This window comes from Haliaeetus leucocephalus, unplaced genomic scaffold (genome assembly GCF_000737465.1).
Source record: "Haliaeetus leucocephalus isolate CR32 unplaced genomic scaffold, Haliaeetus_leucocephalus-4.0 Scaffold228, whole genome shotgun sequence".
Lineage (NCBI taxonomy): Eukaryota > Metazoa > Chordata > Aves > Accipitriformes > Accipitridae > Haliaeetus > Haliaeetus leucocephalus.
The window spans coordinates 3,936,992-3,954,376 of NW_010972664.1; the positions used below are offsets into that span (position 1 = coordinate 3,936,992).

At 38.9% G+C, this 17,385-nt stretch overlaps 1 protein-coding gene across 1 annotated transcript in view; it reads right to left on the reverse strand.

Moving 5' to 3' along the window:
• Positions 1-17,385, reverse strand: part of ROBO1 (roundabout, axon guidance receptor, homolog 1 (Drosophila)) — a 658,904-nt gene that overhangs the window by 379,761 nt on the left and 261,758 nt on the right. The window contains exon 2 of the mRNA XM_010567233.1: positions 9,264-9,347. Coding sequence (XP_010565535.1) covers positions 9,264-9,347 — 84 coding nt within the window. The remainder of the gene's footprint in view (positions 1-9,263; positions 9,348-17,385) is intronic.

Sequence of the window (17,385 nt, forward strand, 5' to 3'; positions counted from 1 at the left end):
GATGAGTAAAAACTTGATGATGCATCATCTCAGAAGGTAATGGTTAATGGGCTGCAGCCTACCTGGAGGACAGTAACAAGAGGGACCACCAGATCTGTCCTTGGACCTGGCCTGCTTAACATCTTTATCAGTGACCTGCAGGAGGTGAGGGAGGGCATGCTCCTCATGTTTGTAGGCAAAACCAAACTGGGAGAACCAGTCCACACGCCCAACAGCAGGGCTGCCACCTGGAGGGAGCCAGACTGGCTGGAGGAATGGGCCAACAGGAACCTAATGTAATTTAACAAGGACAAATGCAAAGTACTACTGTGGGAAGGAATGAAGAACCCCCTGCATCCATACAGGCTGGGGACTGCCAGTCTGGGGAGCATCTCAGCTGGGAAGGCCCTGGTGCTCTGAGCTGGCAGCAAGCTGAGCATGAGCCAGCAGCCTGCCCTGGCAGCAGAGATAGCCAGCAGCATCCTGGGCTGTATGAGTGCACAGGTGGTAATCAAGGAAAGGGATTATCCCTCTCTACTCAGCACTCACCTGGAGTACTGCATCCAGTTTTGGGCCTCCCAGAACAAGAAGGAAATTGGTAAACCGGGTGGAGTTCAACAGAGTGTCACCAGGACGACCAGGGCTGGAGCACTTGCGTGGGAGTCTGAGGGACCAGGGCTTGTTCAGCCTAGGGAAGAGGCAGCTATAAGGGGGACCAAACAGTCACCTGCCCATACCAATGGAGGTCACTGAGGAGATGGAGACATGCTCTTCACAGTGGTCTGTGGCAGGGTAAGAAACAACAGGCATAAGTCAAAGCACCAGAGGTTCAGGCTGAATATAAGGAGAACTGTTTTCCCTATGAGGACAGGCAGGCAGTGGAGCGGGTTGCCCAGAGAAGCTGTGCCAGCTCCGTCCTTGGAAGTTCTCAAGACCTGACTGGATCAAGCCCTGAGCAGCCTGGTCTGACCTCATAGCTGACCCTGTTTGCGCAGGAGGTTGGACTAAAGACCTCCAATGGTTGCTTCCAACCTGAATTATCTTGTAAATCCATGATCCTATATAGTAATTATTATGAAAAATTAACAACAATGCCAATATCCGCATTATAAGAATTTACCTTTCAACATTTTTCTTTTCCTATAATACTCAAGAAAGTGCATTTTTTTAGACACAATAAATGAATATTGTCATCTATACAGTGCATTTCACTGCTATGCATTTAATGAGACCATGTGTGTTACTAACTTCCTACTTCTTTAAATAAAAAAAATTGCCTGGCTAAAACAAAAGATTGACTTGTATAACACACCCTGATGAGGATGGAGAGTGATGTACTCTTTTCCTTTCTCATCCTGTAATAATTCATACTCTTTTGACCTACTGGCAGAAATTTGCACTTCTGAACATCTTCACAAATTGCTTTGCATACTTAATTCACTGAACTGCCAGTAGTGTCTGAGCGTAATTTGGTCTGTCTTTACTCTTGCTAGGAGGCCCTCAGCAGAAAGCCTCTCATGAACTCCAGGGGTTCCTATCTGTGACAGTCCAAATGGAAAAGAAAAAGTATAATATGCTGTGAACGCCTTTTGTTTTGATTTTACTTGTTTCATGATTAATCAGGAACACAGGAACTCAAGATTAAAATACTCATCCTGGGGAATCAAATCTAGTATGCATAGCCTATCATAGCCTATCACAAATTTAAGTCTTTGGAAAGGAGATTTCAAACTCTTTGTCTGAAAACTGCTCTAGAATCTGCTGCTGTAAAACATCCTAAATTTCTATCCTAAATTAACTAGGGCTCATTTAATGCCTGCTTATTCTTTTGTCAAGTAGTAACATACGAGTAAAAGCTTAGAACCACCCATTATAAAAGCCCACATTTTGAACACTGTTTGAAGATAGGCTATTTACCAATAACTGGATTTCTTCAAGTTGTATAGTCAGCATGCTCTGTAGCTATTTTTTTTTTCAATATGTTCTCTAAGAACATAAGGCTGTCAACAAATGCCAATCACATCCCCCTTTCCTTAAGGCCTCAGTCAAAATAAGCTTTCTATTGCCTGATTATTTTAATAGCCCTTTCCTGCACCTTCTCTAGCTCTAATTCATCTTCCTGAAGTATGGTTGTTTAGAACAATCCCTAGTATCTTAGATATATAGGGGCATATGCTGCTAATAATGTCATTATTAGACAAATTCTTCACACAATGTTTTGCCTTTTTTTTGTTTTGTTTTGTTGGTTTTTTGGAGGGTGTCATTTTAAATTGGTCTAATGGCTACCAGAAAACTCACTAACTGGTTAAGAAACATGGGACGTCACTATTGCTTCCTGGTTTAATCAAAGCTCTGCCTTGAAGCATAACAATAACTGGAGGAGATTTTCTATAAACTTTGTCATAAAAACTGGCAGTGTAAAATTTATGTAAGTGGGAGTATCTGTGCTCCAATATTGCTACTATATGTTTTAATTAAATTATTATTGTCTGAACATCGCTATCATTGAAAGGCAATTATATCAATTGATGTTATATTTACATCTATATTTTAATACATATTAAAAAAAAATCCTCAGTGTCTGCGTCAGAAGAATGCTTGCAAAGAGAAGCACAAAACTGAAAGGACCCTTCTAGCATTTAGATTGATGTGGGGAACAGAGAGGTTAGGTTGCTGATAGACAAGAGCAGATTTTTTTTTTCTTTCTTTCTTTTTTAAATAAGCATAACAGTATCCATCTGTTCCTGGATTTAGAGTGCAGATGTACATTAAGAAGTAACTTTGTAAAATTAGTATCATGGGGCTCTGTGTTCATTCTCCCAGTGACTCAAGAGCACACTTGCTCAGTTGGCAAGTTTTAAAAAAGAGAAAGACTATGAAAAAGGTCTTAACTGCTAGCTTTGCATGTATCCTGAGAAGTAAAAGTCAAGCAGAAGTCTACTGTGTATTACCACTAGCAATAAGGATTCTGTAACTGCAGTTAAACTAATGTTGCTCCTTTCTAACCTAGTGATTCATTCAGCTCTGTCAGATGTCTATTGGTTCTGCAGTGCAAACAAGTGTTTGTTTTTCTCTTCAGGTTGATGGACATGATGAACTCAGTGCAATATGAGACATGCCGATAGCTTACTTGGAAAAATTGTATGGAGATAAGATCTTTGTTTTGTTTAGACATCGCTACCGACCTGCTTCACGTCTGAAATTACAGCTTCCTCCCAACCCAAAATATCCAAACTCTACAACCTACATCTTCATTCACCACTTTTTGCATCCCATTAGCCAAACTCTGCTTTTGTTTCATGTGTTTTTTTCTCAATATCGCTCATTCTTTCCAACTAATCCTTAAACTAAAGATGGTAATTTAGAAGGAATGTCAAATCAAATAGCAACTATTTCTTTACAACATTCTTATTTGTCATCCTGTTGTGTATCATAGCTTTTTCTCCTCTCACCTCGTCCTCTCAGCCACAAAATCTGTATATGCATGGACTACCTCTACTAATCTGTTAGAAAAGAAATGGCTGAAAAATACTCCATTTCTCACAGGATAAGTATTACTGTAGATTTCCACCTTTGATGTCAATGAAGTCTTTTCTTGAATGTGTTTTTAGAACTACCACTTTTCAAAACAAGCACTCTGTAACACATAGGATAAACTATGTAAAATTACTGGAATAGTAGAAGAAATGTCTCAGAAATGGCCATGCAACGAAGAGGTATTTCCCCTTCATTTCTTGAAATGCTCACCAAGACCAATCTGTCTTATTTGACACGGGACAAGTGGTGATCCACTATGAACAATTCTCCTGATCACAACAACATAGTAGTAAAAAAGAAAGGTAAAGCGAGAAAAAGGGATGGGATCCCTTGTTGTACAAAACACCACCACCACAATGATTTCATGATTAAAATCAGGGGGGAAAAATTGAAGGCTAACTTTGGGTCACAAGTGGGAACCATAGGATTTCTTTGCATACTGGAAGAGTCTTTTGAAAAAACATTGAATAAAAAAGTTCATTAGGAAAGATTCCTTTAAAAAGCCGTGAATCTACTTAATGAGGAGTGGTGATCCTTGTCTGCAAATATTTGACTATATAGTGTTAATTTAACAAGCCATCGTTCTGGTCTCTGTAACAGAAGCAATACTCTGTGATCTGTTAAATGATCCCCGATATTTATGTCACAGTTGATTTAACAGGAAATGTGCTACTTCCTGGAATATAATGCATGTGCACACTTCAATAGCACAGCACAATGCAATCTTAGAGATTACTCTGAATAACTGAAGCTCATACTTGACGCTTACTGCCCTTGCACTATTTTAGGGAGGAAAAAAGAAGCCCGCAAGCTAAGAGTGAACGATTACTTTACTAATCAGGCTGGCAAACCACAGGTGAAATCTGATGTGGAAATATAAATTACTTCATACTTTTGAAAATCTGCTCTAACAGTTAAATATTAAACAGAATATGTTTAGTAGTTTTAGTCAAGACAGTTTTATCCTATGCCGTTCTTCAGGTTTCCTCACTCCCTGCTCCCTGCAGCACAGTTGTGGCTCTCAGAACTCCTTGGGCACTAGGGGACATCATTCAGCACATCACCTGCTCCATTTGACCACTAACCACAAGCTCTTCTCTTGGAAATCCTGTTGTTATTTAAAGCCCTTCCTTCTATGAGCTTTTTTCCAAATTCTCCATCTCCTGACTTCCTCTAGTATCTTATTTGGATCATTTTCCGTTTTTCTCCTCTGATATACACTGGTAACTCTGCTAGATCTTCTTCCTTGCTTCCCTTCCTTTTCTGTTTGTCCCTGTACTTATCTCCAGGACTTTAATGAAAAAAATAACAACAGGTAACTTAAGGATTTCTTTCCACTCCAAAATAACTGTCCAAACAATAGTCTTTGTCTGACATCTCTGCAGCCTAAACTTGACAAAGAACTGAATTCCTGCTTGCATCTTCCATTCCTCTGCTTTCCTTTGGTGATCAGAAAAGATTTCATTATATTTCCTGGTGCACACTCCTATCACCTGGTTCTCCTTTCAGAACCTAGATCCAAACTGATGGAGAGTTGGGATTACTTGCAGTCATTTTTAGGTATCTACATCACTCCTAGTCACCTAAAGTTCCCTTCAAGTCTGTAGAAAAAGAAACAGGCATAGTTACAGAGCATTTCAGGAAACTACTTCGGATGTCTCCTTTAGGGCAAATTAAATACAACACAAAGTATCTAAATCATATGCTTTTATCCTATTGAATGTCACTGTGATCTGGCCTGTTATTTATGCACATAGTTAAAATAGTAATTTCGATTTTTACTATTTCACATCCTAAGTATGTAATTATTTTCAAGTCTGGCCTTGACAGAGTAGAATTGGTCTTTTGTGAAAATATAGACAAGGTAATCTTCCTGGGTCATTTCTTTAAACTGACAGAGTTACAGTTAAAAGTTTTTGTTTTTTTTAACTCTAAATCTTTTGCTGAATCAATCCAGATATGCCTAGCATCTTTAATGTACTACCTATGTGGTCACATCAGCTTTTAGATGTTTTTTATTCTTAGCATTTCTCTCATATCAAATATTCAAGATAAAACCTTCCTCTCAAGCTCCTTCAGTCTAACATCAGTGTCACGCATACAGAACAGTCCTCAGTGACTGAACTTCCTTTCTTGATTTGTTATTTATTCAGCCCCTATTTATTTACATTACAAATACTTTCCAAAAGTGATTGTCTTTAATGTGTATAAAGCCTCTCCATTTGGGTTTACCGTTAATAACTAATAATAATAATTTGGATAATAAAAACTTGATGATTATAAAAAGTACAACAATCTATTGGATACCACATTACTATATTGATTAAGGAGATAAAAAATCCAGAGTTTGGTCCTGTAACATCCTAAGAATCATGAAAAGTCAAATACAAGTTCATCATTTTCCCATAATAACGGTCTTGAAATTTATCAACAACTTCAGTCTTTATCTGAAGTAGCTTGGGTTAGCAACTCCTCTCTCCTCACTGAAACCGATGTGTTTCCTGTTTGGTACGAGGTTACTTCTCAAAGCAAGTGCTCACATCCACAGTGAAGACAACAGAACCTAATGGGATAACCAAAAATCTCCTCATTTAAAGTGGACTTTAGGAGAACACACTGAAACACCGTCTAGGAGTCATGTACCTCTGCTTAATAACAGTATGAAACAGCTGCATATATTCATCCTGAAAAACATATATGGAAAGAGAAATATGTAGGACAAAATTATAATCTTTAGCCCTGAAACTTCTCATACTAGTGAATGCTTTGCTTATTTACCTCACAGCTAAACTTACATGGAACTGGAAGGAAGATGTGCCCTACAGATGTATCACTGCTCTTAGTAGGAGTAAAAAGTTATGATCCTACTGTATGACAGCAGTTATTAGCTTGTTTGGTTTTTGTCCATTCGGACACCACCTGAAGATAAATACAGGATTAAAAAATAAGCTGCTGCTTTTTTTGCCCATAGGTCCAGATATCCTGGACTTTATCTGAGTGATTTTTAGGAACGAGTCAGATAATTTTCAGTACAAACAAGCTTCTGGAATAGTTCTCCTTTTGGCGAATGGAATTCTATAGGTAAGGGAGAACAAAAAATTATCTAAGAATACTTCTGTAAAATCCAGGAACTCCATATTAGGCCCACATAAATGGTCCCATAAATTAGGAAAAAAAGGTAACTTTACCTATGAGATTGTATTACAGTTAATGTTATTTTTTTAAAATCCTTACTGATTACTATAGAAACCTGTTGGACTGATTTTAATAAATACCTCAGGGCTTTTCCATATAAACCAAGGTATATACACATAGTGCTACTGATTACTATTACATAGTGGAGAAAAAAAACACTGGATCGTTAAATCTTTAAACACGAAAAACTTGGTCTTTACTTCATTCAGTGCTCATTCAAACAGAGACCCAAAACCGCCAATTAAACAAAACCAGCCATCCTCTTGGTTTTACATTTTTGTTCAGCTTGTGTTTGCTTCTAACTTGATCCTGACTTTTGTGCTTGCTTGGAAAACGCGTGTTAAAATATGGCCTAGAGTTAAGATCCGGAGCCTCTGGGGAAATACTAGACCAGTGCTTGATTTTGTCAGTCCTCCAAAATGATCCCATTAGTCTCTGAGAGGCAGGTTAAACAGCTGCAATTCCCCACAGGGGCCTGTCCTTGGACAAGGCGCAAAGATGCACGTGCACACCTTGATACGGGTGAAAGATCCTCGTGGGTGGACAGACACAGAAGGGTCTGTGCTCTGCTCGGGAAGTAAGTCGTCCCACGTCCCCACGCTCAGCGGGGAGCTGCTGTCTTAAACACTGCCTTATAGGCCTTAAATACTGCCCTGCAAGGCGGGGACACAGTCTGGGCTGCGGAGCAGCATCGCCCGCAGCCCTTGCACCCTCTGCAGCCATCACCCACCTGGCCCACTTGCCACAGGGGGTCCCATGCCAAGCCCTCAGCCCCTCTCTGAAACATGCCAGTGGGAAAAGGTGATGGCATCTCCCCCTGAATGCTTACCCTGCTACTCTTGCGACTAAGGGGGCTTGTGGAGGGCACATGCAGGGCCCCCGCTCCCACCTCCATGGGCAGATGTGAGGCTGTTGGGCACAGGAATCTGCCTGTCAGGCACCAGCCCCAGGCCAGGAAGGGCGAGGGGGCTGGAGGGGAACCGAGTGCTCCTCTTTAGGTAAAACTAAGCAACCTTATTAATAGTAGAGTCTGACCCGTGGTCCCAGGTAAATCAGTGGCTCTTTAAACACAAGACCCAGGGATCACCATTCCCAGCCCCATTTTCTAAAAGCAAAAATCTAACTTACAGTAAGTTTAAAAAAGCATTCTTTAAGCTATATTAATTTCCATTTTGTCAATATGATGACCCCATATGCATCAGGGAGCGTAGATGTGCCAAACTCGGAGAATGTGGGGGGAAATTCAGAAAAAAATTAATAGGAATATTCAGAAGGTCAAAAAGTCTAAATAATCCACAGGCAGCAGCGTTCATGCTATGTTTTTCTAAGAAGGCATCTGTCTTCTTGACTGAAAGGAAATTTGTATTGCTTTGCTTTTTTACCGTTTTAGAAAAAAAGTCTTTTAAACTGGAATAAAATTATGTATCAAGGTTTTAAACCGCATGCAGAGATGATTGTGAGGGGTAGGTGATGAAAGCTGTAATCATTGTAAGTGGTGTATAACAGACCTGAAGTTTTACGAATGGACAAGAAATTACTCCCTTTCTCTTATACCTACCTATTCTCTTCTTGTATCCTGTAAGACTCAGTTATGAATATCTGATTCGCACACTTTTGTTAATAACTTGACTATATGCAATTTTACACAGTGTGAGCAGTAGTAGCACTAGTAACCCACCAATAAAGTATTTAAAGATCATCTTCCAGTTAAATGCCCAACTCATTCTCCCTCCTTCCCTTTCCAAAAGTTGCTGCCACCAGAAGAACGAATATTTACCTTCACAACCTAAAAGTTATTTAGATCTAGAGTCTGCCACTGTACTGGACCACTAGTAGTTCATGAAAACCCCACAAACAGGGACTCTGTAGCTGAGCCTGGGCTGTGGTCAGTAGCATGATGCCTGGAGCTGAACATCAGTTCAGTGTGCAGAGGAGTTACAGAATTAGGCCCCTCAGAGATCACTGCTGCAACACACCGTATGGTGCTGCTTATCAGTGGCTTTTTTTATTTGGCCTAGAGACACATTTCTCCAGTTTATGCAAAGCAGAAGTCAACAAAACAGATTCTTCTCCAATCACATTTTAGTTTCACTTGGATTTTTTTCCTTGCTGCAATGTATTTTACTTTTGTTTATAACAGAAACAAAGCAAAAAAAACCAAAAAACAAAAAACAAACCCAATATAAACATATGGAAAAATCCCTGCCTTTGGTCTTTGGAAAAATTTCTCTGAGATGATATATTGCCTCATGCACTAATATACACAGTTCGAAGGAAAATAATGGGTGCATTGTTTCAACAATAGAAAATAACTTTAAACATTTAAATAATTGAAATGTACTAACACACACAAAAAGACAGTCATGTTGGTTAGTTAAAAGGCACAATAGTATTTCCCAACAGTACTAACAATGTTGAACTTCTAGGGTGATGGTGAAAGATAGCCAGCTAGCAAAGATGATTAAGAAACCGTGTACAGGTGGTAATGGCAGATGTAGGCGGAAAGTGTCAGAAGTAGGCAGTCAGGAATATTTTGGAAAGATGCACTCTACCTGTGTAGCCCAGCGAATTGTCGCCATTATCAGAGGTGGGGAGTGGTGTCCCGCTGTCGTTCCCCCTCTCTAGGTCGGCGGAGTCTGTCAGAAACAACACCAGAGCTGCTGATGGGGTCACAGGAGTAACAGCAGTTGCCATTTCGATCACAACACGTCCAGACACAAATAAATCCACACATGACAGCAAGAGCCACAGTGCCAGCGCACAGCATGCTTTGTCCTTCCCCTGCCTGCGTGGTGGTGCCCAGCGAAAGGTGTGCAGGAGCATTGCCCGGGGTCCCCAAAATGCTGCCCGCTGCCCCTCTCTGCCCGCTCAAAGTCTCGCTCTGCAGCCCGCCAGGCACAGTGGCCACCCTGCCAACCAGCCAGCGCAGGCTGTGGTGAGCATATGGGGACGGGAAGGCAGGGGAGCTGAATGCTAGCATTGCTAATTTTCCACCTTATTGTTAATCAAAGCTATTGACTGTGATCACTCCCCATCATCGCTTCATCTCCTGGCAATTACAGACTCAAGGGACTTCACCTCTTTGTGGGGAGGAGGCGGGGGACCACTGTGTCTTGGCAAGCGCGGGGAGGGGGGAGCTGCTCTACCTCTTCTGGAAGATGGGGCAGGGGAAAGGGGTAGAGCCCCTCTGTGAAAAGGTAACAGTTTAGTGGCATAAGGAGTAAGATGCGTTTTCTGAGTTGAAAGATGCTTCCAAGGAAACACTCAATTTTAATGTCACATTAAAAAAAAAAAAAAAGGAAGGCAGCTGGTCAGCTAAACACATAAATGAACACGTGTTTTAAGACCCCAAGATAAATTGCTCATCAAAACACCACAAAGCACCGTGAAGATAACTCATAATAATGAACTAAATAATTCAAAGCAAAAAATAAAATAAAAATGCCAGTGGCTCTGAAAACAAAACAGCACAACCCGAAGGAATTTGTTGTCAATATCACTAGATCTTTTTACTCTCATCTATACACCTTAATGTAAAACTGTTTATTAAACTTAAATTCTATTTTTAATTTACTTAAAGTACATGTGCACTGTCCAACAAAGAACAAGTAAAAAGAAACATTCACATTTTGTTTAAAAAAAAAAAAAAAAAAGTACAAGAACCAAATCTCTTTGCAAGAATATCACTACCACAACAATAGGCTGCTTATTTCTTTTTCCTGTTGACAGGTGTCAGGTAATTTATTAATTATTGTAAAGACCCTGAATAGGAAAAATATGTTTTGCTCTCTCAAACACAGACGTATTCTGGACCTCTATAATGACTGAAAGTAACTGTTCCTTTTCAGTAAAACGCACATGCTGCTAAAAATGGTTATGAAGTTTCACAAAACACCTAAAGCAACTATGTTTGAAATTAAACTAGAAAAAAACATAAGTGGATATTTTTCTGGATGCTTAGTTTTACTAGCTCAGTCTAATTTTTAACATGTGATGCCAAAGATTCATATTCTCCATTTGTTTTTTAAACAATCTTATAGAGACAGCATCCTTACAAATCAAAATCTTTTTAATGAATTACAAAAGAAAAACAAAATGAAAACCCAAATTCTCAAGACCAGTCCACTTAGGGGGACTTACTGGAAAGAATATTTCTTTTAAAAAGTCAATTAAAGAATTGATAGCATGACTTTTAAAATGCTGTTGAGCAAATTACAAAAATAAAAGACCAAACAACAAAAAACAACCAAACACCAAGACTGTGTTTCATCTTGGCAGATGAAAAAAGTGAAATATGTTCATTTATTGGTCCATTCATCTTTGCTGGCTCACTAATGGCCAATGTCACGTACATCTTTAAAATCTGCTCTGAAAATGGCTGCAGAGTGACTGGATCAACATTCTGCTTCTCCAGATTGCTCACTTATTTGCATTCAAGGGTTGATTGGGTCAGAGTTTTAAATTACAGCGGTAAAGGACAGAAGGACAGGACTTTTTATTAAATTAAGTGGCAGAGGCTGTGCCTACTTTTTTTAGGGCAAATGTTTATAATTGACTACAGAAAGCTCAGACAGAGACTTCAAGCAACAAACCTGCTGATCATCATTTTGAAAGATTGCCTTCTAGGAGATTTAACCACACACTACTCAAAATGATGAAGGAGGAAGAAGATGCACTGAAAGCTACTGGAGCATTCTATGTGTCAGTGTAACGTCTGGCGTCATGAGCAAAACGTAATTGCAAAATGAAAGGATCTTTTTTACCCAAGATATTCCCTCAGACATGGCATTCCCAGCAATGGGCCACCTTCCTCATAACACCTCACAAAACAACCGATGCTAATGCCCTTTAGCTAGGCTCACTTAGGAGTTTAAATAGGAGCAGTCTCTGTTTCAGAAATGCTGTGCATTCAATACAGCCAACAGGACACATGAGCAGCAGCTTTAAAAACTAGGCTACAACTACTTGCAGCCATTTAGGTATTAAAACCTTGGCTTCAATCCCTCCACTGACGGAAATGAGGGGATCAGTCTCTTTTTAACACTATCGATATTTACATGATATCTGTTGGTCACAATGCACTTGTTATTTATAATTCCAAACCACACAGACTTTATTCACTCTCTCATTCTTTGAGAAATGCTACTTTTCCACCTGATACCAAACATTATATTCAACTAATATTAAATTATGGTCTCTGGCTGGAAATGACTTTCACTTACGATAATTGCTGAAGTTCAGTTCTTGCTGTGGGTGAATTCTACCCATTTCACTGAATCACTGAATGATAAGTCTGTGCCCAAGTCCTACATTTCGGGCTGTGGCCCCCTGCACTGGGCTGAATTGAATTTCGGCTCTGTCACAAGATCCAGCTTTGCCTTTGCCTGGGAGTCCCTGTTAAAACTTAACAGAAATTAGTACTATTGACTTAAATGGCACATTTCACCATAAGACTGCTGTGAAGGCACTCTGTTGAATGGGTGGTAGAGGGCCTGAATGTTAAGATGTAATGTATTTCTTATGACTACCATGTTGTAGGATCAGGCAGTTTTCCACTTAGCTTTGCTAAACATAATGAACGTTTTTACATCATTACACTTTTGGAACTAGTCACCATGACAAAAAAAGTGAAGGGAATGAATTGTATAACCTGGAACAATTCACCTGAGGTATGAAAAATTTACAGCTCAGTCTGAATCAAAGCGGAGGCTGAAGTCAGTGCCTCATCCCTCAGAGAAATGCCATAATCATTCTATAACAGGTTTCATAGAAATGACAAAGAGAGATGTCCTTCAAAACAACTCTTCAGTAAGGTTGAACATCTTGGTTGAATTTTTGCATCAGACAGGAGGAATTTAAACCAAGGTCGCTGATATCCTAGCTGCTCAGAAAAGCCTATTTTCAGTGAAATAAACCTTCACTTTAAAAAATGCCTAAGCAGTAATTGGTTGATTCATTAAGTAAAACAAACAAAGGGGAAAAAAAAAAAAAACCCAAACATTTAATTTGACAGAAAATTACTGTTACCTGTAAGTATGCAAAACTTCAGGAAGAAGGTAAAAGGAGTTCACCACCACCCCACCCCCTTTTTTAATTATAGTCCCAAACAGATTTATTTTGGAGGAGGAAAATGAAAAGTGAAGCCTTGACTACCAAAGAGAAAAAAGAGGAGCAAGCGACCCCTTATCAATTGCTACTACACTTTTCTTTCACAGGAGCATTTGAGAGAGGCCTTATTTGACAGGGGGAACCCCCTCATAATCATGAAAAATATCTTGTTCCCTCTTTCCACGTCCATTTCCAGAGCCACCATTCATTCAGTTGGGCAAGTACCTTAAGGCATTAAAAAACCCCAACAACATCTATTTTGACTTAATAGGAGAGTGCTACATTTACCAGCACTGAGTGGTCTAGCTTTTCAGTGGAACTGTTTCAGGTTTAGTCAGTGCAGCCCAAGTACAGACGACACCTTCCAAGCAGCAGGAGGATTTGGCTTAATCATACAAGTTCAGAACAAGTTTAAGTGGTCCAAAGGCAGTTGGATGGCACCAAAGATTTATGTGAATGTGGGGAAACTTTCCAATGAAATTTCCACCGAAATCTGTAAATTACTTCTTTTTGTTGGAGTGGAGCAGGAGCTACTAAACACCATTCATGCTTTAATTTACATGTCTTTAACTCTTCAAAATGATCAGAAAATCCAAATACTAAATATTCACTATTATTATTCATTTTCTCAGGTCCTACAACACCTCAAACCAGAAAGACACATTTATTTTTGCAGCTACTTACATTGAAGTGCTTTGTGCAATCCTAACCTAAAAAATTATATTAAACATACTTTTGACCATGGCTCTGCTATTCATAGAAATGTCACCAGGGATTTCCCCACCACCACCACCAGTAACAGAAAGTGATGCCATCAGTTATTGCTTCTTTTGTACCATGGAGATATGTCTGTATGACACATTTTATTGACGGTGCATCCTTAAAAGTCCCCAAATGATTCAGTATTGATGCCCTGGCCCATCCTCCTGGAGGACATAAAGAAAAACTGAAAAGACCTAAACAGACACAACTTCTTACTAGTGTAGGAATCTCATGTATCTGAGTTTCTACACTGGTCATTGTTTATCTGAAATTAAAGCCATCTGCTGAAAAATGTCCAACTACAAAAACAGTAACTGTTGCCATATTTAATTCCAAAATATATAACTTCATTATTTCTTGTTACGTTTCTCTAAACTTCATTATCATCAGCAGCTTGGGGGTACAAAATTGGGAGGAAACAGCATGAACAGCATTTTGCAAATTAACATTAATAAAAGATTAGGGTGAAGCAAATGAATATAAACTACTATCAATAGTAGAATTGTGTTCTATAAATTGGATCAATTCCCATTGATTCCTTTCCAGTGATCTTGAGGAATTCAGGAAGAGACATCAGAAAAAAACCCAACAACTGTGACTGCATCAAACCACAGCCTAAGATGAGCAACTAAATTAGTAGCCTGGTTTTTTCAGTATTTTGATTTATTCTAGGTTTTCATTGGAGTTACAGTGGAAATACACTATAATATGTCTTAAGGGATATTTGATGTAGTTCTATTTCTTCATTTGTTTATTCATAATGACAAAACATTTTATGCTATCAGAGTATAGGTAAGTAAGGATAGTACCTCAGGGAGAACTACTGTTAAAGTTAATATATCTGTGAGAACTAACTTTTCTAGAGGGAAGTACTATCTACAATTATATATTTATTTAAAAAAATACAGAAAAACTTTCAAGAATGTAGACCTATTCTTCAGATCTGGAACAAAAAGGAAAAACTTCAAGCTATGTGCAGAATTGGGAATAATTAGGCCACCCTTAGACTATCATGGTTTGGTAAACACTTACAGGTCTATATCAGAAGCCTATGTAGCATGTGGCTGATTAATCTGGATGTTTCCAGACTGGCTGAAGGGAAATATTCTATTATTTTTCATAAGACTTAATAGTGCAACTTTCTAGAAACATTCACATTCAGCCAGCTAACTTGTTTAAAGTGGGTAACGTTAGGGAGTTATGACCATTTTCATCAGCTAAGAGTCTCCACGAGTAATTAAGAAGTTCTTCATTAAAAGTTTACACTGCTCACCTGCCCTATCTTAAAAGTTAAGAAAGGTTTAAGCTAGGGGGAAAAGGCAAGAAGTTGTTCTCACATAATGGCTTTAACCTGAGGATCTGGCTCAAGTAAATTACAAATAAATCCATAAGGATGCTTATTATTAATAGCCTGTACAAGTATGTTCTAGCAACTCAATATGTGGTTCTAAAAATAAAGTGTACACTTAGGCACAGGTAGAGAAATGTTATTCATTATGCACGAGAGAATTTTCTGATGAGAAGAGAATACTTTGTGGTGTAAAAAAACCCTTAGAAACAGATTGTTCTAAAACAAGGAAGAATACAGCTTTTATTTAATGGTTTGAGTATCTTTTTTTGGTTGTCTTCAAAGAACAGTGCATATGACTGAAATCCTGACAAAACCTCAGTAGTGGATGCTATTTAAACACATTTCCTTCCCTTCATTTTCATGATTCCTTCAATAACAGCCTTTAACTCAGTAAAAAGTAAATGAGGACTTCTAGTTATGCAAAAGCAGTAAACAACCTCTTTGTATCTTATTTATTTATTTTGGAAGTAGGTAGTAAACATAGGTGTTAGCAACTTCAACACAGATCCAGCAAATATAATTTACAGAGTAGCGTAACTATGATTGTTGGGTTTGTTGGTTTGGGTTTTTTTAGATCTGCATCACTTGCTTTTGAATTCTAAAGCTGAAGTCTTATGTGGAATCAGTCATACAAGAAACCATATGAATATAATTACATAGTGACATTTCTGACTGAACACTTAAATTCTCAAAACTTGGTATATAGCAGAGAGGACTTAAACATGCACTGTAAGACTTCGATGCTTCCAAACCAGTCTATTGTCCTCTCTCCACCCCCACACCTGGACCTGCTAGCTCTTCCTTGCACTTCTTGGGCCATCCCTTGTAGCTCTCTCCTGTTCTGTATCCACTCCCATTTCTTTCCCTGCCAGATAAACCCGAAGCTAACAGCCATTCAGGCTAATTAAATGGTGCTGGAAGTGAGTTAACAGGTGGTGGCCCCAGCTGCTTTAGTTGCCGAGGTAGATAAGAGACCCATCACTAGCCCGTATAAGTCACTATGATTAATTAGGACAAGAAGCCATTTTCTAAGGAGTGACAACCAGATTTATAACAGAATTTTCTTCTCCAAGGCAACAAGGAAACTTTCTCCAAAAAATACAGAAATAAATGACTTATTCTGAAGTGCTCACCAGTCATCCTGACTATGTTCAATATAGCATATGCATAAGATCTATTTGACATAAGTTTCTTCATATCAATATTTTGTATTTTCTTTTTACTGCAAGCTCTGAATTTGACCTTACTTTAGGAAATTTCCTCTCCCTTATAGGCTCTCTTATTTTGTTTTCTTCCAAGTAAACTTACGTGTTTCTCAAGAGTTCTGATTACTGTGGAAACTACTATCAAGACATTTAAATAACAGCAACTAGTACCATGTACAGTTGAAGAACTGGTTATGCAAGCTTCCCAAACAATCCTCCAACTCCACTAGACTTCTTGCAATAATCCCCTAACCATTGTAATCAACTTTATGAAACTAGACCCAGTCCTCCAGGCATTAACCCCTGGAGCTGCTGCTTCTATGACTTTAGTCCTGTAAGGTTGTTTTCAATTATGCAGCTGCTTTACAAGTAGCTGCCCCCAAAATAGTAGTGAAGAACTGGGTTCATTTTCTCTTTACTGTAGAACTGAAACACAGCAAGAAACCCATCATGCTTAATTACCCCTTATTTTATTCAGCTGAGTGGTGAACTTGGGAAAGGTGATGAATTTCCCTCATTAATGACTATTACAGACAAACAATGAAAATGCAGGAACTAATTCAACACACCAACCCCAACAGCCTTGCAGTCACATGATTTGAAATTAAAACTACCATAAAAATGAACATTGAAGGGGAAGTACACAATTCAAGAGCTGAGAAAGCCCTTTCCCATTCCCTTGCTTTTCTGTATATGCAAAGTCATCTTCTGAGTTGTCAAAGATACATCAGCAACACAGCTGTGCCATTTACATTTTACTAGTCTACCTGCAGAGCTCAGCATGAAGACTAATATTAAATCAATGTATGTCAATGCTTGTTTATAGAAAGAATGGACATGTTTGGACCAATACTTTGTCCAGCAAGGGAATACACTGGCATACTAAGTAAGCCTATTAAAAGTGCTATATAAGCAAGAAAGTCTCTCTGATATCACAAGAATCCCAGGTCTTTTTTTTTTTTTTCAGGAGACACTCCTAGCTACATATTTCTAGCTGTCCTGGTTTGGCTTTCCCCTGGCTCCTTTTAGAACAGCATTTTGAACCATTTTGCTGTTGCCAACACATGTTCTCTACCTCCCAACAGCGACTTCAGCCACATTGTGATTACTGATACCCTTAGCATATACATTTCTCAGAGGAAACGTGTCCGGTTGTTGCTCTTCTGTGTTTTGCCTTCCTTTTTGCCTTCCACAATCCCAGCCCTTTGGTTATGAGAGAGAAGCCAGCAGACAGGACAGGCTACGAAG